This window comes from Gigantopelta aegis, chromosome 7 (genome assembly GCF_016097555.1).
Source record: "Gigantopelta aegis isolate Gae_Host chromosome 7, Gae_host_genome, whole genome shotgun sequence".
Lineage (NCBI taxonomy): Eukaryota > Metazoa > Mollusca > Gastropoda > Neomphalida > Peltospiridae > Gigantopelta > Gigantopelta aegis.
This window is the reverse complement of record NC_054705.1, coordinates 27501500-27518248: the sequence shown is the minus strand read 5'-3', so window position 1 is coordinate 27518248 and position 16749 is coordinate 27501500. Positions and strand designations below refer to the sequence as shown.

Sequence of the window (16749 nt, the reverse complement as noted above, 5' to 3'; positions counted from 1 at the left end):
TATTTTGGCACACTATCTTTAAATAGCTATTGTGCGTCATCAGAGAAAAGCTATGACATCAAATGCAGAAGTTTTTGATTGGGGGCGCTCAACGCTATGCAACTCGAGGGCAGATAAGTATGTTTCTAACAGAGGCTATAAGATAGTACCTTTTCCAGTGGGTTCCGTATCATTAGTAGTTGGTCTAAAACAAACTGTTAACCCACCCCAAACTTACTATTAGTCCAGTCGTACACGCCACGCGTTCACTAATGTATGTGCTTCTCTATCAAACTGCTGTCGGGATATCTCGCACCTCACAGGTACTCTTGCGTTCTCTTCTACAGTTCCTATTATTGTCGTCTTCATAATTGTCTTATGTTCTTCTACTTCTGCCTTTTCTTCCTTTCGTTATCCCTATTGTTCTTTTTTTTCTTCTTCACTTTCACCTTGATTTTATGTATTATGTATTATATTATACTCCCCCCCCCCCCACAGCTCCTTACACTGTGGTTTTACATGAATATGTATTGATAATATTTCCATATACTTACCATTTGTGACACCCAATAGCCGATATGTATTTTTGTGCTGGTGTGTCGTTAAACAAACATTCATTCATTCATTCTTCGCTTTCTTTGTATTCTGTTTTCCTTTTCCTCCTTCTGTATTCCTCCTCCTCTTTGTTCTTTTTAGTCTTTTACTGCTACCTTCCTTTCTTCTCTGTAAAAGACCCGATGCTGCTAATCAGTAATTGCAGACATTCTTATCTCACTCTTTCGACAAATGGTCACAGCGATCAAATCCACAATACCGAATAACTGATTATTATCAAACATCCCTTTCTTTTCGCCATACAGCCAACTGCCTAACCAATATCAGTATCCACGTGCTGTATGACGTCACGAAGGAGGATACGGCCTCGACCTTGTGCGCCAATTACCCGGGTTCTACTGGAGCCGGTGTCACAGAGCGTGTGGCTTGTGTCAGCCCGTTACACGGTCGGTACTTGAGAATAACAGCTGACAATGTGTATCCAGCATTAGTCCTGTGTGAAGTTGATGTGTGTGGGTCGAACAGTGAGTAGTTTTAAATGTGGATTTTTCGTTATTCATTTTAATTCATGTATGCATGTATTGGTGTATGAATATCTATATATTGTATGTATGTCGAGGTTGACCGTTACATACATAGATATTATCGCACTGGCCTCACAAATTGTCCCATACCGTTGCTGGGACTCGAACCTATGGCACCGAATCGCCCGCAACGATGTATGTTTGTATGTATGTGTATGTATGTGGATGTGTGTGTCGTTTATGTGTATGTGTGTGTGCGTGTGAGTGTGTATACATGCATGTATGTAGTAATTTATGTATATCTGCGCACGCGCGTCTGTGTGTATGTATATATTATTTTGCGTGTGTTGGTATTATGTTGGTAGGTAAGTAGGTAGGTAGAGAGGTACATACATACAAAAATACATGCATACTTACACGAAAGCACGGCGGTACGGGGGGGGGGGGGCACTGGAGAAACTTTGCTTTGCGCTCTCTATCTCAGTCTGCCCTCCCACCAAAGTATAGTAGCTTCCGCCATGCATGATATGTACATATATGTACATTGTTGGTTTTTTCCAGCACACTGCGGCTTGGCGTTAAACAGACGAACGGATCACAGTTCAAAGTATGTGTTCGCGACATCTTCACCAGTTAATGACTTGGAGTCGATTACGTTTCGGCTAGGTACGTACGTACTTACGTATATAAATACGGACATACTTACATGCACACACAAACGCACGCACACGCACATACACGCACACACACACACACACACACACACACACATTACATTACATTTATGTACAATCAATACAATTACAAAATCAATACAATACAATACAATACAATACAATACAAATAAATCTTAAATATAAGAACCACATTTCCTAAAACACTCATGTAAATAAAGATTAGATCTTATGACCCCCACCCCCTCCAGTCCTGGAACGAGAAGAATAGGATACAATAGTAACACAGTCCGAGTATTCTGCCGTTCGAGAGCTAGACGTACATTTGTACAGTTATGATAGCACAGTCCGAGTATTCTGCCGTTCGAGAGCTAGACGTACATTTGTACGGTTATGATAGCTCTCTCAGTCAGAGGTTATTCTATGGCTAAAACGCAAAAAGGCTGACTACCACACGGTGGACAAAGATTCCTGCTCTAATATAAAAACAAAATTGTAAGTTTGACGCTAAATTGATCATTTTCGAGTTCGCCGATGACAAATTTTTATTGCACATAGTAACCACTAATACACACACTACAGGAAGAAACCCGCCAGCACCTACGTATTTAACCGGGACATTATTGAAAGGGGTTGTCATCGGGTTTCTTCCTGTAGTGTGTGTCAGATAAATCAGTTGACTTTTTGGATTTATCAATTTATAAAGGTACACAGTTTGAAACATCAGGTTACCTAGAACATAAAGTTTTTTTTAAATCCACAGACACACACCTACTTAACTGCATGTCTTTTCACCCACGCTATACCTTTAAAGACATCGTTTAAATCTCAGATTATTAGATTTCACTGAAATTCGAGTAACATAATTCCAATGAGGCTTGTTCTCTTTTATTTAGTGTTTTAAAACCTAGAAGATATTCAAAACGGTTTTTAAGAACAATTAAATCTGAAATTGTTCGAGAATTAGAAAATCCCCTTTGGGCAACTGAAGACTATAAATCATATACACGTCAGCATAAAGAACCACCCCAAATAAACACTGGCTCTTCTGCTACTTGTAACAAAACCAGGTGTAGACTTCACAACTTACTTAAAACGTAGTCGACTTTAAAAAGTCAGCAGACCAAAATTGAATATCAAATTCGGACAAACTTGAACTGTGATTAAAATAATGTAGTATATCTATCAGCTGTAATTTATGTGACAAAAAACCCCCACAGTATACAGGACAAACGCAAAATCAACTGAGAATTAGAACATTTGTCACAAGTTTGATACTAGTATTCGGCATGAAGTCGACACCCCGGTCGCTAATCACATCAATCTACCTGACCATTCATTTGATAAAAATTTAGAAATAATTTCAATTGAACAACCCACGATACTTGGTTCAAAAGAGAAAACAGACCTATTGAGACTTGAACGAGTGGCCTTCTGGATTCGTACAGTACAGACAAAAAAGCCATTTGGAATCAACATGGAATCTGGTAAAGCCCTAAAAAGAGATAAATTTGTCTTTTCAATAATTTACAATCGACGTAGCGTTGATATTGGTAAAATTGTGAATGGGGAATGTTTAAATCTGCAAACCCCATTACAGCACGTCCGGTTATTGCCTACAGAATAAATCTTAAGTCTCAAGGTTATCTTAAGCCATGTTTATATGCATTCGCTTATCGCCGGCTGCTTTACTGCCCACCAGGGTATTAATACCACCGAGGGTATGGGGCAAATATATGTACGATTTATATGCATAGGGATATTAGTGTATTTCATGAGTAAACTTTAAAAATTATATCATCTGAATGCTGAAATGGTTCTCGTTCCAACCAGTGCACCACAATTTTTCAAAGGCCGTAGTATGTACTTTCATATCTGTGGGAAAGTGCATATAAAAGATCCCTTGCTGCTTTAGGAAAAATGTAGCGGGTTTCCTCTGATGACTAGGTGTCAGAATTACGAAATGTTTGACATAACAATAGCCGATGATTAATTAATCATTGTGCTCTAGTGGTGTCATTAAGAAAAACAAACTTTTTTTGGAATGCTGAAAATGAAGCTGTGAGAGAAGCTGTGACTACAGAACACCGAGCTGCAGTGGCTGTCTATAAATAAGTTAGATGGCATTAAGACGTTTATTCAGAAATGAGAATGGGCGGAGCCAAGCGTAGCTCATTCTTATTTCTGACGAAAATTTTAATGCCTTCTAACCTATTTAGACGGTTCATTATCTCAGATGGGCGGAGCATGCAGCACTACGAATTAAAACGACTTTTCGATCGTTCTTCATGATTAAGACAGACAAAATAAAAGTCTGCGATTGGTTGAAATGGGTGGACAACGTTCAGTTGCCGTCTAATTCTTGGTTACAACAATGGAATACAGAAACATTTGTAATTTGTTTGAAATATTCAGATCCACAGTCGGCGTCTGCGTACATGACGTGTGTGGAACTGCCTGTGCCACAATGTTCCATAAAATACTAAAACGTCCAAGTAGTCAGGCTTTCAGAGACATTACTGATGGGTGCGAAACAAAATAGAACTTTCAGAACTGTGCAGCAGTTGATATCAACCATCTGGCTATAATTTCTCCAAGTGATTGTTATCCCTTTTCCTAACAACCGTCTACATCGTATTCAGCTAATAAACGCAACACAGTACTAGACAGACAAACGAATGAATGAATGAATGAATGAATGAATGTTTAACGACACCCCAGCATGAAAAATACATCGGCTATTGGGTGTCAAACTATGGTAATGCAAATAAATAAAGTGATGATCAACATCAATATAAAAATTCAAGGTTTAAACAAAAACAGTGTAAAGAACTGTGCAAAAATACAAATACAAATATCACAGAATTTTACGGACACCGAATTTTACTCTAAACTTCAATTTGTGCTGTATTGGCCATTCTCAAAGAGAATGTTACACCCCTGCACCACGGTGAGGTTACAGCACGCGCAGGGGAGACAGACAAACGAGCAAACAAGAATGACCGAAAAATAGTAATATTATGAATAGCACAACGGTCAATTTAAAATCAATTTCGAATCCCTGGGGCAAAATTAGAAAATATTTTTTTTTTTAGTTTAAAAACATTCCTGAACGTGCGGTCATTAATTCTTAAATACAAAGATGCATGCATGCATACATACATACATACATACATACATAGCTCCCATATGTATGTAGGTGGGGTTTTATTATTATTATTTTTTTTTTTTCTTCAGAACAGTGCGATTTGGCGTTGAGCGGACTAGCAGCACAAAGTCCAGTGCATGTATTCGCGCCGGCAACGGTTAATGTGTCAGAGTCCGTTGAGTTTCGGCTGCAGACATGTGGCCTCACAGCTGCTGGTTCAAACCAGTGGTGGTCTGTTGATATGAGGCAAACTACCTACGTTACCAGCATTTCTATCGAAAATGGAGAGGACTGCTATGGTGAGTTCGTACATGTTTGGTTACAAAATGATATGACAGGCGTCGGAAGATGAAAGCAAACGGGAGGTGGGTGGTAATTAATTCACCTCTCATTGGAGAGTGCGCAATGCATTACCTTCAGAGTTGGGGCGGGGAGTGCCCCCCCCCCCCCCCGTTTCCGACGTCTATAAGTGATAATATTTGCTATCTTGTCATGTCGACATCCAAGCTAGACAATTTTATAGACTAGCTCAGGTCACTAGTCTCGCCATATATATATATATATATACATTTAGAATTTTCTTTTCTAATTTTCATTATTATTCATACTTACCTAGTACTATGCTATACAACCTGAGTCATCTCCTCCACTGCAGAATTGTCTTCCCTTGCCGGATGTATATCCATATCCGCACATGGGCAGACCATCGTCCTCGATTCAAAGTCCGTAATGACCGAATCCAGGGAAGACCTCCTAGGGGCGGGTGGGAGGTTACCGTTGTTGTGCTAGTACTAGGTAAGTATGAATAATAATGAAAATTAGAAACAAATTTTCTAATAGTCTTATTCAACTTACTGTACTAGCACAACAACTATGCTATAATGGACGTGATTTAACACCGTTAGAGCACGTGAATTCAACATTAATGGGAGGAGGTAAGAAAACATGAGGACTTACCCATTCAACCAACGTGAATCGTCTCAAGTAATGACAAGGTGTAAGACAACCAAGACATACGAGGTATAAAAGTCTAAGTGACTATTAATTATCAATACCCGAATTGATAAACAACTCCCCCCCCCCCCCCCCTCCGCGTGAGGCAAAACCATCTCACAAGTGAAAGGAAACCACTAGACTGCCCCAGATAGCAAGCACACCCTTTCCCCAAAAGGTGGCTCAACTATCTCCCGAAACGACCTGTACGAGCTGCCTACCGGAATAAAGGTCTCCCTTGTCTCGTGGCTCGTCGTACAGAAACAACCTGCTGACCAGCAATCAATGACTGGATACGTCTGGTACCATCGGGACCAACTGCCATGTCCCGAAAATAGAAGCGGTCGAACGTATGTCGACCCTTCCACACTCCTGCATTCATCACCTTAATAATATCCAAGGAATCGCGAAAATTCAGGGATGCTGAGATCGCTCGAATCTTATGAGGCCGAACTGAGAAGTTCTGCAGAACATGCTCTCCTGCCATCTCATACGCCAGCTTGATGGTTGCAGCAATCCATCGAGACAATGCATTCTTAGTAATATCTCCCGGCTGTTTAGTGTAAGAAATAAACAGCCTCTTCTTCCCACCACGAAGAAGTGTAGTACGATGCAGATAATACTTTAATGCCCTGACCGGACAAAGGAGACGGTCAGAATTATCAGAAGGCAATGTACGAGACAAACTTTGAATGATTGCCGGAGGAAACTCCTCTCCTGGCGCCTGGTTCTTAGCCACAAAGATGGGATCAGTCCGCATCGTAACCGATTCATCAGAGTTATAATCGACCAAATCATGCAAGAAAGCATCAATCTCACTAATACGGCGACAAACCGCTAGAGAGACCAGGAAAAGCGTCTTCCAAGTCAAAAGTCGAAGAGTGGCAAACCGCAATGGCTCATAAGGCAGACCCTTGAGTGCATGAAGAACCAGAAAGACGTCCCATTTTGGCAAAATGGAAGGCCTCTCAACCGTGGATTGCAAAGATTTGAGTAAATCATGCAATACGAAATTCATGGAAAAGTCTGTCCGACCACACTGCCTGAGAGTAGTGAAGATGGAAGAACGATGACTTTTGACTGTCTGAACTTTAAGCTTCCTTTCCTGGACCAAGGCCAGAAAGTATTCAGCTAAGTCATTGACAGTAGGTGATAAGGGATCGAAATCCCGTTCACCTGCCCAACGAACCCAAGCACTCCAGTGGCATTGGTAAACTCGCTCAGTTGGTCGGCGCTTCGAAGAGGAGACGAGTTCAGCAATTCGTTCCGAAAAGCTTCTGCCTCGCAGGGAAAACTCGACAACCTCCACGCGTGAAGCCGGAACACCTCCGGCTTCGGGTGCCACACCGGCTGCTGCAGGCGCTGGCTGATCAGATCTGGAAGGGGTGGCAAGCGCACCGGCTCCTGCACTAACAGTGACAGAAGCTGAGGAAACTATGGTTGGGCTGCCCAACCCGGCACCACGAGCGTCACTCGACACGATTGCATTCCGACCTTGGCCAGAACCTTGCTGAGTAAGACTGGGGGCGGGAAGGCATACAGATCCAACCCCGTCCAGTCCATGCTCAACGCATCGTACTCCAGAGCCAGAGTATCGGGAACCGGTGACACAAACACCGGTAACTGGTGGTTCAGCCTGGTCGCGAACATATCCACTTGTAGACTCCCCCACAAATGCAGAATCCTGCCCGCAACCACCTTGTGCAACATCCACTCTGTTTGGACAGGTGAACGACGACTCAAGGCGTCCACCAAGACGTTGACTGAAGAGGGAATGTGTTTTGCTGTCAACACAATCCCCACTGATCGCACAATTCCTGGATCTCCAAGGCCCTGCGACTCAGTGACTCGGACTTGGTGCCACCCCAACGATTGAGGTATGCGATGACTGCCGTGTTGTCGCACCTAAAAAAAATTCTACGATGTCGAATAATGCTGCGAAACTGGAGGCAAGCCTGGCAAACAGCTTCCATCTCCAGCAGATTGATATGGAGGCTCCTTTCGAAGGCACTCCACACACCTGACAGATGCGCACCGTACCCCTCTAGGGAAGCATCGGTAAACAGGACCAACTCCGGAGCAAGAGGGTGTAAGGGAATGACCTGGGACAAGGACTTGTCGACCAGACACTCATGGATCGTATGCACGAACCAAGGCCCCACCGGAATCAACGTATCCCAACAGCGGCCGTCCCACACACGTGAAAGATGCCACTGGAGAGGTCTCTTGAATCGTCGGAACCGCACATTCAATGCAGCCAACGACTTGAGATGTCCCAACAACCCGTGCAGCATGCGCACCGAAATGCGCTGCTCCCGAAAAAGACGCTGAGCCAGCACCATGAAATTGTGGAGGTCGAACGGATGCAAGGTTGAAGACAACTCCGAGATACATGAAAACCTGAACTGGCACCAGCTCCGACTTCACCCAATTGGGAATAAATCCCAAGCGAAGTATCATGTCGATGACCAGACTCACGCCCGTCAGACATGCCTGCTGAGACGAAGCTGGAATCAACCAGTCATCTAGGTAGTTGTGCATGCGAATGCCCAACAAATGTACCACAGCCTTGACTACACGAGTAAAGGCATGAGCACTCGTGGCCAATCCGAACGGCAGCACTCGAAACTCGTAAGCTTTGCCGTCGAATAGGAAGCGCAGGAACTTCCAAAAATCCCGATGCATCAGAACATGCAGGTAGGCGTCTTTCAGGTCGATTGACGCCGCCCACTCCCCAACTTAGAGTAAAGCCCGGACAGACTGCACCGTCTCCATTTTCATGGAAGGAACGACCACGAATGCATTCAGCGGCTTGAGGTTGAGAATCGGTCTCCACTCGCCATTTTTATTGGGCAAGGAACAAATGGGAGTAAAACCACCGGGAGTCCAAATCCACCTGGTGGATGGCACCCTTGACGAGAAACTCGGCAATCATCGTTTCCACCAGAACCCGCCTGTCGGACGACGGCATCGGAGGCATCTGGGGAGAAGAAATGAGAGGGGGAGCCGAAGAAAAGGGAATCCGATATGCCTCCTTGACGACCGACAGAACCCATGGGTCCAGGTCTGGCAGGAGATGCCATTGTGGCAGAAAATGATGTAACCTGCTGCCCACGGGAACGTCTGCTAACGGCACATCCGTTAACAGTTGCCGGTCGTCGCAACACCCTCACCCCAGCGGCTTACCACAGGTGCCATGCCCTTAGCGGTAGCCCAAAAACGTGCTGCCCTCAGACGAGCATGATTCTGTTTGATGGGGGGGTGGCACCGTCCCAGTTTGCCAAGTAGGAGCAGAAACCTTAGGATTCTGAACCCCCTCAAGAAAAGCTGGTTTCTTGGAGGAAGGCGGGCGAAACGCAGCAGCACCGGAACGGCGCTTACGAGCGTTACCAGGCTGGGGCAGGGGAACGAACTTCACAGACTCCTTATCCATGATAAGGCTGAAGTCCGACCCAAACAGCAAGGTCTCCCTCACCGACCGGCTGCGAAATACGTCTTCACAACACCGGTAGCCCGTAGCCCAGACAAGTAATGATCGCGTCGCAACAAGAGATTGTCTGCCCACAAACGCCCATACATCTGGGCAATGTGATGTGACGCCTTCGCGGCCGCCGCCAAACAACCTCGAGGCATCGGGGGAAAACTCTCCACAGCCTTATCCAACCCAAAAAGGATGGTACCTAGATAGTTGTTCACCTGAAAGAGAAGTTTCGATAACTTCTCCATCATCTCTAGGTCTCTGATGGCGACACGTACGAAAGACGCCGGACGACAATCAATCTTCACCCGAGCAGAAACAACCGCAGCATGGTTCAGGAAAGATGCGCCCAACGTTTGGTACGAAGTGGGGGCCACCAGCTTCATACTGGGTAAGAGTTTCCCGATGGCTAAAGCCGCCGGAAACTCTTCCACCACCTCTCCCATAATACGATCGGTGCCAGCGATCAAATTATTAATCTCCAGTAAGGATTCGTGTGCCTCCTGGGCAAGCGGAAAACCAATCTCCGGCCGCGGAGCCTTCACCACCAGCGATCGATTTCAAAAAGAAACACCCTGACTAGTGGGAACAGCGTGAACACGTACACGTTACTTACGAATTGCAGAACCGTTGCATAATCGAAATCTTCTGCAGGTGGGACAGAGGCATTGAGTCCCGCCGTTCGGCAATCCGGACTGTCCGAAACATCTTCCGATTCCAAACCGGAACCGGAAGGCAAATCTTCCTCGGAATAGACCTCCCTCAAAACCGGCAGCACTGAAGACCGCGGCTGACCCTGAAGGGAAGGGACGGGAACAAACCTCCGTCCATGCGTCACCCCCGCATCGCCGAAATGATCATGGGTGGAAACGGGCACCGACCGCGCTGGAAAACCAGGTGGCGGCGGAACAGCCGACACGGCTGGAGTTGAAGGCTGAGACACAAGTCCCACCTGCGGTGTAGCACGGAGCCACAAGAGAAAGTTTTCAAACAAACTTTCTTGAAAACTTCCGGGCCGACCCTGAGAATCTACAGGTACCAAAGGCTCCTGCCACCTCTGCGAAGGGTACCGCCGTGAACATCTACCTCGGTCCGACGAGGTAGGCAAAGTAGCGCCTAAAAAAGCTGCCGTCTCCCGCACATCCGGAGCCGGAGGAACTGGCCCCTCCGGGTAAACATACACATAGGGAGGACTCAACGAGTCCTGCACCCAGTGTGCAACGTGAGGATCCTCCGCCCCCGACAGCATCCCCACGGCTTCACCCTGCAACGGGCGGAACGTCGGATTCCGTAAAAAAACCAAACCGACCGAGGCTGACACAGAGCTGCTCCAGTCAGTTTCCATCCACAGGATGGGGGAAAAGGGGAACCGCGGTGGCAGAAACCACCCCAACCTCCTTGCGCACAACCCGTGTTGACGCTACCTCCGCCGTCGGAGATACAGGTGCCTCCGTCGGAGCAGCTTTTCAGCTGAAACAGAGAACTGTAGTGAACCAGTGGCGCCGGCCGGCGTCACTGAACCACAAGCAACGCCATCCGAATGGCATTGAGAAGAGGAAGCGTTCTTACGTCTACCGCCCTTCCTCGCACGAACAGTGCCCCCGGACTTCTCGGAAGCCAGCGGCACCTCCGATTGGAGGACAACCCCCGAGGCGACTGAGTCTGGCCATCTAAGAAAAATATTCCGGCTTGGTCGCTGTGGAAATATCACTTGTAGGTATTCGGTGCCGCGATGTATCCCCAGGCGATATTCGGCTTTTATGATAAATAGCTAGGGTTTTAGAGATATCAGGGAGAAACAAAAGGAAGGTTCCAGGGGATCGTTGTCCGTCTGGACTGGTAAATATTTTATTTCTGCTCTGTGTATAACCTTGATGTGATTGATGTGACTTTAAATATTTTAATACTGTATTATACCAATATTATTTAGATGGTGCTGCCGGTAATCTGACGCAGTAAACTGTAGGCTCACTGTTCTAATATATATAAAGCTTAACCAGTCATCCTAGAGGACCTAGGTAAACTGTAGGTTATTGTCTTTATTGTGATAGGTACCAATATTAATTCTATATTACAAGGTTACTGAATGAGTAGTTAAGGGTTAATTAAAAATTAACCAGTTAGGAATAGAGTTGTAATTCCTTTATTGATTAAGTTCCCCTCGAAGCGTTTCTCAATTATCACACGTGTGGGTATTGTGTCAATATTGTGTAAACTAGACACCTAGAGATTAACTAATTAAGTGATCAGTTCTGGGTTGTTATTATTTGTTGTTGTTAATTAACTACTGTGGCATTACATTTGTCAGCATAGTATTAATACAGATTCCAAAGCTTATTGTGTTTTGTCGTGTTTTCTAGTGAACTAAACGTGCTATAATAATATATACTTTATATAAGATCTTATCTCTGATCATACCTAGATGAGCCACACGGGTTTTTGAACTGCCCGTTACAGAGAGATCTAATAGATATACAGTTAGGAGAGATATTTGGATAATCGTGTTTCATTCAGTTATGGGTATTATAGGATCCCCGTGACAATAAAGTAAACAACCCAATGTAGTTGTGTTTTCTTTCATTAAATTACATGCTAGAAATCTGCCGCTCGCATGTCACTCGACGACGGCGTTCTGTGTATTTTCATTTTTAAGTGAAATCAGGCCTTAAAGCTAAGACTTCATTTGTCCGACTGCCTTTGATGATCCGTTTAAACTCGCAATGCGTTTTGGTTGATACTGAAAAACTTATGCAGAGTTGGTGAAAGAGAACCCATGCATATACGCTCTCAGGAGTGCTGAATACAAAGATGTGTAGAAAGTACCTATTATTTGGTACACCTTACCCAGGATAATTGGGAAAGAGGACGTGGGTGATTATTACTATTAGTTCATTTAGGACTGAAGTCCATTTTAGTTTAGCACCACAGTCTTTGAAATGAAATCAGAGAAGGTTTATTCAGAATTTCTCGAAATATATATAGACTGGTAAAGGCATACCCCACCGCGCTGATAGGATCACGCTAACCGTAAACACACCACAGACGTAAACGGATCTGCAAACGCAGCCGAAGAAACAGAAGCTTAGATTAACTCGTTATACCGGTTCTGAAATCTCAGCTAAGCTACATGTATGTGTGACTAACGCCCATAGAACTATTAACAGTTTATCCTTTAGTATGTGGTATATCAAAGGTCGTGGTATGTGCTATCCTGACTATGGGATGGCGCATATAAAAGATCCCTTGCTACTAATGGAAATATTAAGTGGGTTTCTTCTCTAAGACTACATGTCAGAAATACCAAATGTTTGACGTCCAATGGCCGATGATTAATAAATCAGTGTGCTCTAGTGGTGTCGTTAACTTTTTAATGAGTGCTTCCATGTGTCCTTTCACTTTGACAACACAGTTTTCGCTTTTTTACAGGACATTTGCTTTCTAACTTGACCATGCACGTGCAGCAGACAGCTTCACAAGCTCTGGACGCGGACACAGTATGCAGTGAAGCAGAAACGTTCGGCACGAACTTAACAGAGACGTTTGTCTGTCCACAGAACCTCATTGGTCGCTACGTTAACATCACCAAGGCAAGCACAGAACCCTTGACTCTCTGTGAAGTGGATGTCTGTGGCGTGTCTATGGGTAAATTTATATGACGTTTTATTCTTAATAGATTTTTTAAATAAAGCTTCAAAATTGAAACATTTGCAATAAATCACCTATTTCTATTTAAAATTTAACTGAGTGACAAACGTTATTCGATTCTATTTTTGATGTTTAACAGGGTGTATAGTTATGTATTTTTCATGTTTCGTATAATTGATTTATTGATTGGTATATGATCATAGTCACGTACCAATGCAGTGTTCGCCACATGAACTCTGAAGGATATGAACAAGTCTGAACAGTTTAGTGAGACAATGTTGAGTGATTGTGATAGTGGTTATGGCTGAGCAGATATTTTAGTGTTTAATTAAGAAACATTTGATACGTAGCTTTGAATGGCCATACTAGGTCTAAAATCAGTGGAAGGGGAGAAGTAAAACGTAGAGCACAATGTCAGTAATATAGTCTTCTCTATCTAGACATAAGTCTTTAAAGAGCATTTTTAAGCGAAAAGGGATACTTAAACGTATTTTCGGCCCAGGCGCGTGTTCAGGAGGTCAGTTTTGGGGGTCGAAACCCCTCCCAGGTCATGCATATTTTCGTCTTTTTGTTTCAATATATTTTCCGGGAAAAACGTGACTCAATCCCCCCTTTATAAACTTCGCTGGTTACGGTCTAGATCCACCCTGCTAACATTCCTGCAGAATTTAACATTGGCTGTCTTATTTCAGAAGCGCTATCAGTACCATGTGAAGCGAATGGCTACATCAGAGTAGGTGGAACTTGCATTAAGTTGCACAATAGGGAGGTTGGTGGGGACACTGCACACTCGACTTGCAAGGCTGAGGGGGCCAGACTTCTGCAGATTGAGAACCACTCTACTAACACAGCAATCAAGACGTTTCTGCAAAGTGATGCAGGTAACCATGCTATAGGGCGCAGGATGTAGCTCAATTCATAGGCGTACGGGCTCCCATTTTTGTAGGGGGGCTGGTTGTTATTTGACCAAAATTAAAGGAAAATGCCCGAATTTGGATAACAACGTTAATTCATATTAGCATTGCTACCAAACAGCTATATAGGGTTTCAAACAAATCACTACGCATTTTGACAGTAGAGGGTAGATTGATGGAAATAGTTTAATACATGATAAGAAGGTCTCAGGTTAGCACATTTTCCCCGAATATCTGTATAATTTTTGCCCATATTTGAGGTTTTGCTCCAGCACTAGGGGGCAGTTGTCCCCTCCCTGCCTGCCTCACCCCCATCTCGTACCCTTATGGTTCAGTGGTAGAGCACCTACCATCATCACCATTATCATCACCATCATCATCATCGTCATCATCGTTATCACTGTATTGTGAAATGACGTAAGTATCGACGTAAGTATTATTCATTCTCACTGTTGGTGACAGTCAAGGAACTGAGCCTTCGTCAACTCGGATGTCTTGCAATCAATCTCAACTTTATCATCACAATAGACCTATTTCGCATTCCTACTGTGCATGTGCGAATTCTGTGGCAACTGGTAGTCACTAACGGCGAACTGATGTAGACTACGTAACAGAAATCGTTGAGGGTCATTGACAAATTTGTTTCGTGAAACAAAATAAACTTTTAGCACATTTGATACTTCAGCGCTCATGGATAGTATAGATAATACGGTTATTGTCTGATTAATATTGCTATTCTAACAATACGGGATGCGAACATTCTATTGATCTAACAAATACTTATCGGGAACGTTTCTGGATAATTGCTCGCCATAAATGAAAACTATTTTGTTGTTAACGTCCGAGAATACACAATATGTATGAACTGAAATAATATTAATATGTGTGAAATTACTTTCAGATACTTTAATAATGTTCTCTTTGTTTTACTGTTCTGATGTTTTTTCTTTTCTCACAGTTCTGAAGATTCACAGTTACTACATAGGTGGTCGGTGGTCCAGTAGTGACGCCTGGTTTGTTTGGGAGGATGGCACACTAGTCGACTACGACGATGACTGGCAGGCTGGATACCCTAAACTCGGCGGTCGAAGATGTGTCATTTTAAAGCATGAATTTAATTTAAAATGGCTGGACAATCGATGTCTCCGTCAACACTGGTTTATTTGTGAAGCTACACCATGAGGTGCTAACAAAAATTTCCTCTTTTTGTTTGTTGTTTTTTTTCGTGTGTTTTTGTTTTTGTTTGTTTGTTTGTTTGTTGTTTTTTGTGTTTGTTGTTGTTGTGTTGTTTTTTTTGTGTTTTTTTTGTTATTGTGGGGGTTTTTTTTGGGGGGGGGGGGGGGGGGGGGGGGGGGGGGCTTATTACGTGTACACGATTCGAGGGAATAAAAACTTGTAAACTGAATTAGCTTTATGATGACCTGTTACAACATACAATCACGTATATTAATTAAAACATCAAGAAGTTGTCTCTTACCGACGAAAACGTTTTATTTTTTAAAAATATAATATTAACAGAACCTAAGATAGAAACTGTAGCCCTTATATCAGTTCAATACATGGTCAGGTGTGACTGCAACAACCTAGTTTGAGTGTCCTCTAGCGCTGGTTTGTTTCTATCTTAGACCAGCTTAGAGTCGGTTTCCTCTGGCGCAGATATAACATATATAACAGACCAGCGCTAGAGGTTGCATTGCACCAAATACGAAAGTTCCATGTCAAAGTTCGAGGGGCACTAATATGTACGGAATAAGTACAGCTGCGGCTCAGGGGACAATTTCTAAAACATCGTAAGTTTACATGTGCGACTAGCCGTTATACCATAACCGGGTATATATTTTCAAGTGTTTGGCATCTATTTCACGAAGAAAATTACATTAAATGAAATGAGCATATTAAGGACAAAAGAAAATGAAATATGTGTATTTCTAACTATATTTGTTGTACTATAATAGTAATAAGAATTGTGGTTTAGTCGTAGATTTACATTTACGTGCGCAACTAGGCTTACGATGTTTTGTAAAATTGGGCTCTGATTTGTAGTAATATTATGTGACATTGATTATTTGTATAAATACTAGTATCCAGTACAGGGCCGTAGCTAGGATTTTTTGTTTCGGGGTGAAACTGAGTAGTTAATAGTCTAAAACTCCTTAAACAGTTAAGAAGAGAATTTTCTTTAAGTTTCTATAATGCTCCCCCCCCCCTCCCCCCGCTAGCTACGGCCCTGCAGTAACGATACATTAATACACTTTCATTTGTTATACTGTTGTTATGCAGTATACACCAGAGGTCGAAACCAGAGCCCCCTAAATGGAACTGCGATTTTCAGTAAAAATTAGGGTTGCTAATAAAGACATTAATTAAATATTTTAACTGGTATGTGAACACCCACCCCCACCCGCAATTTTCTTGCTCGTAAATTAAATTTGAGGTGCCACACTTTTTATTCGTGTACCGCCTGGCTGTTTTTATTATTTTATTTTTCTTTATTAGAAAACGTTAACATTATCGGCAATAGGAATTGATTTGGTCCATTGGAATCTAGAGGACACGAGAGCTACTGTTGTGCTTAATACTGAGAAAAAAAATGTGTATGCATCACATCCACAACTTATTGTTATGCTGAATTCGGTTCTAAATATGTGGTCTTTTTTTTTTTGTACAGTTCAACCAATGACACTTAGCTATTTCTTTAGTTGAAAATCTGTGTGCTCTTTAACAGATTTGTCAATTAATTGGGGACATCCTCTGTAATTGTACTCGCTCCAGTCAGTGCACCACGATTGGTACACCAAAGGCCGTGGTATGTGCTATCCTGTCTATGGGATGGTGCATA

General features: G+C 43.2%; 1 protein-coding gene across 2 annotated transcripts in view; it reads left to right on the top strand.

The window, feature by feature from the left end:
- LOC121377674 overlaps positions 1 to 15237 on the top strand; it is a 33603-nt gene extending 18366 nt beyond the window's left edge. For both annotated transcript variants that reach the window (XM_041505752.1, XM_041505751.1), the window contains 6 exons: positions 840 to 1058; positions 1620 to 1724; positions 4970 to 5179; positions 12778 to 12993; positions 13689 to 13877; positions 14869 to 15237. In XM_041505752.1, the coding sequence (XP_041361686.1) occupies positions 840 to 1058; positions 1620 to 1724; positions 4970 to 5179; positions 12778 to 12993; positions 13689 to 13877; positions 14869 to 15092 (1163 nt within the window). In that variant the 3' untranslated portion in view covers positions 15093 to 15237. The remainder of the gene's footprint in view (positions 1 to 839; positions 1059 to 1619; positions 1725 to 4969; positions 5180 to 12777; positions 12994 to 13688; positions 13878 to 14868) is intronic.
- The last annotated feature ends 1512 nt before the right edge of the window (positions 15238 to 16749 follow it).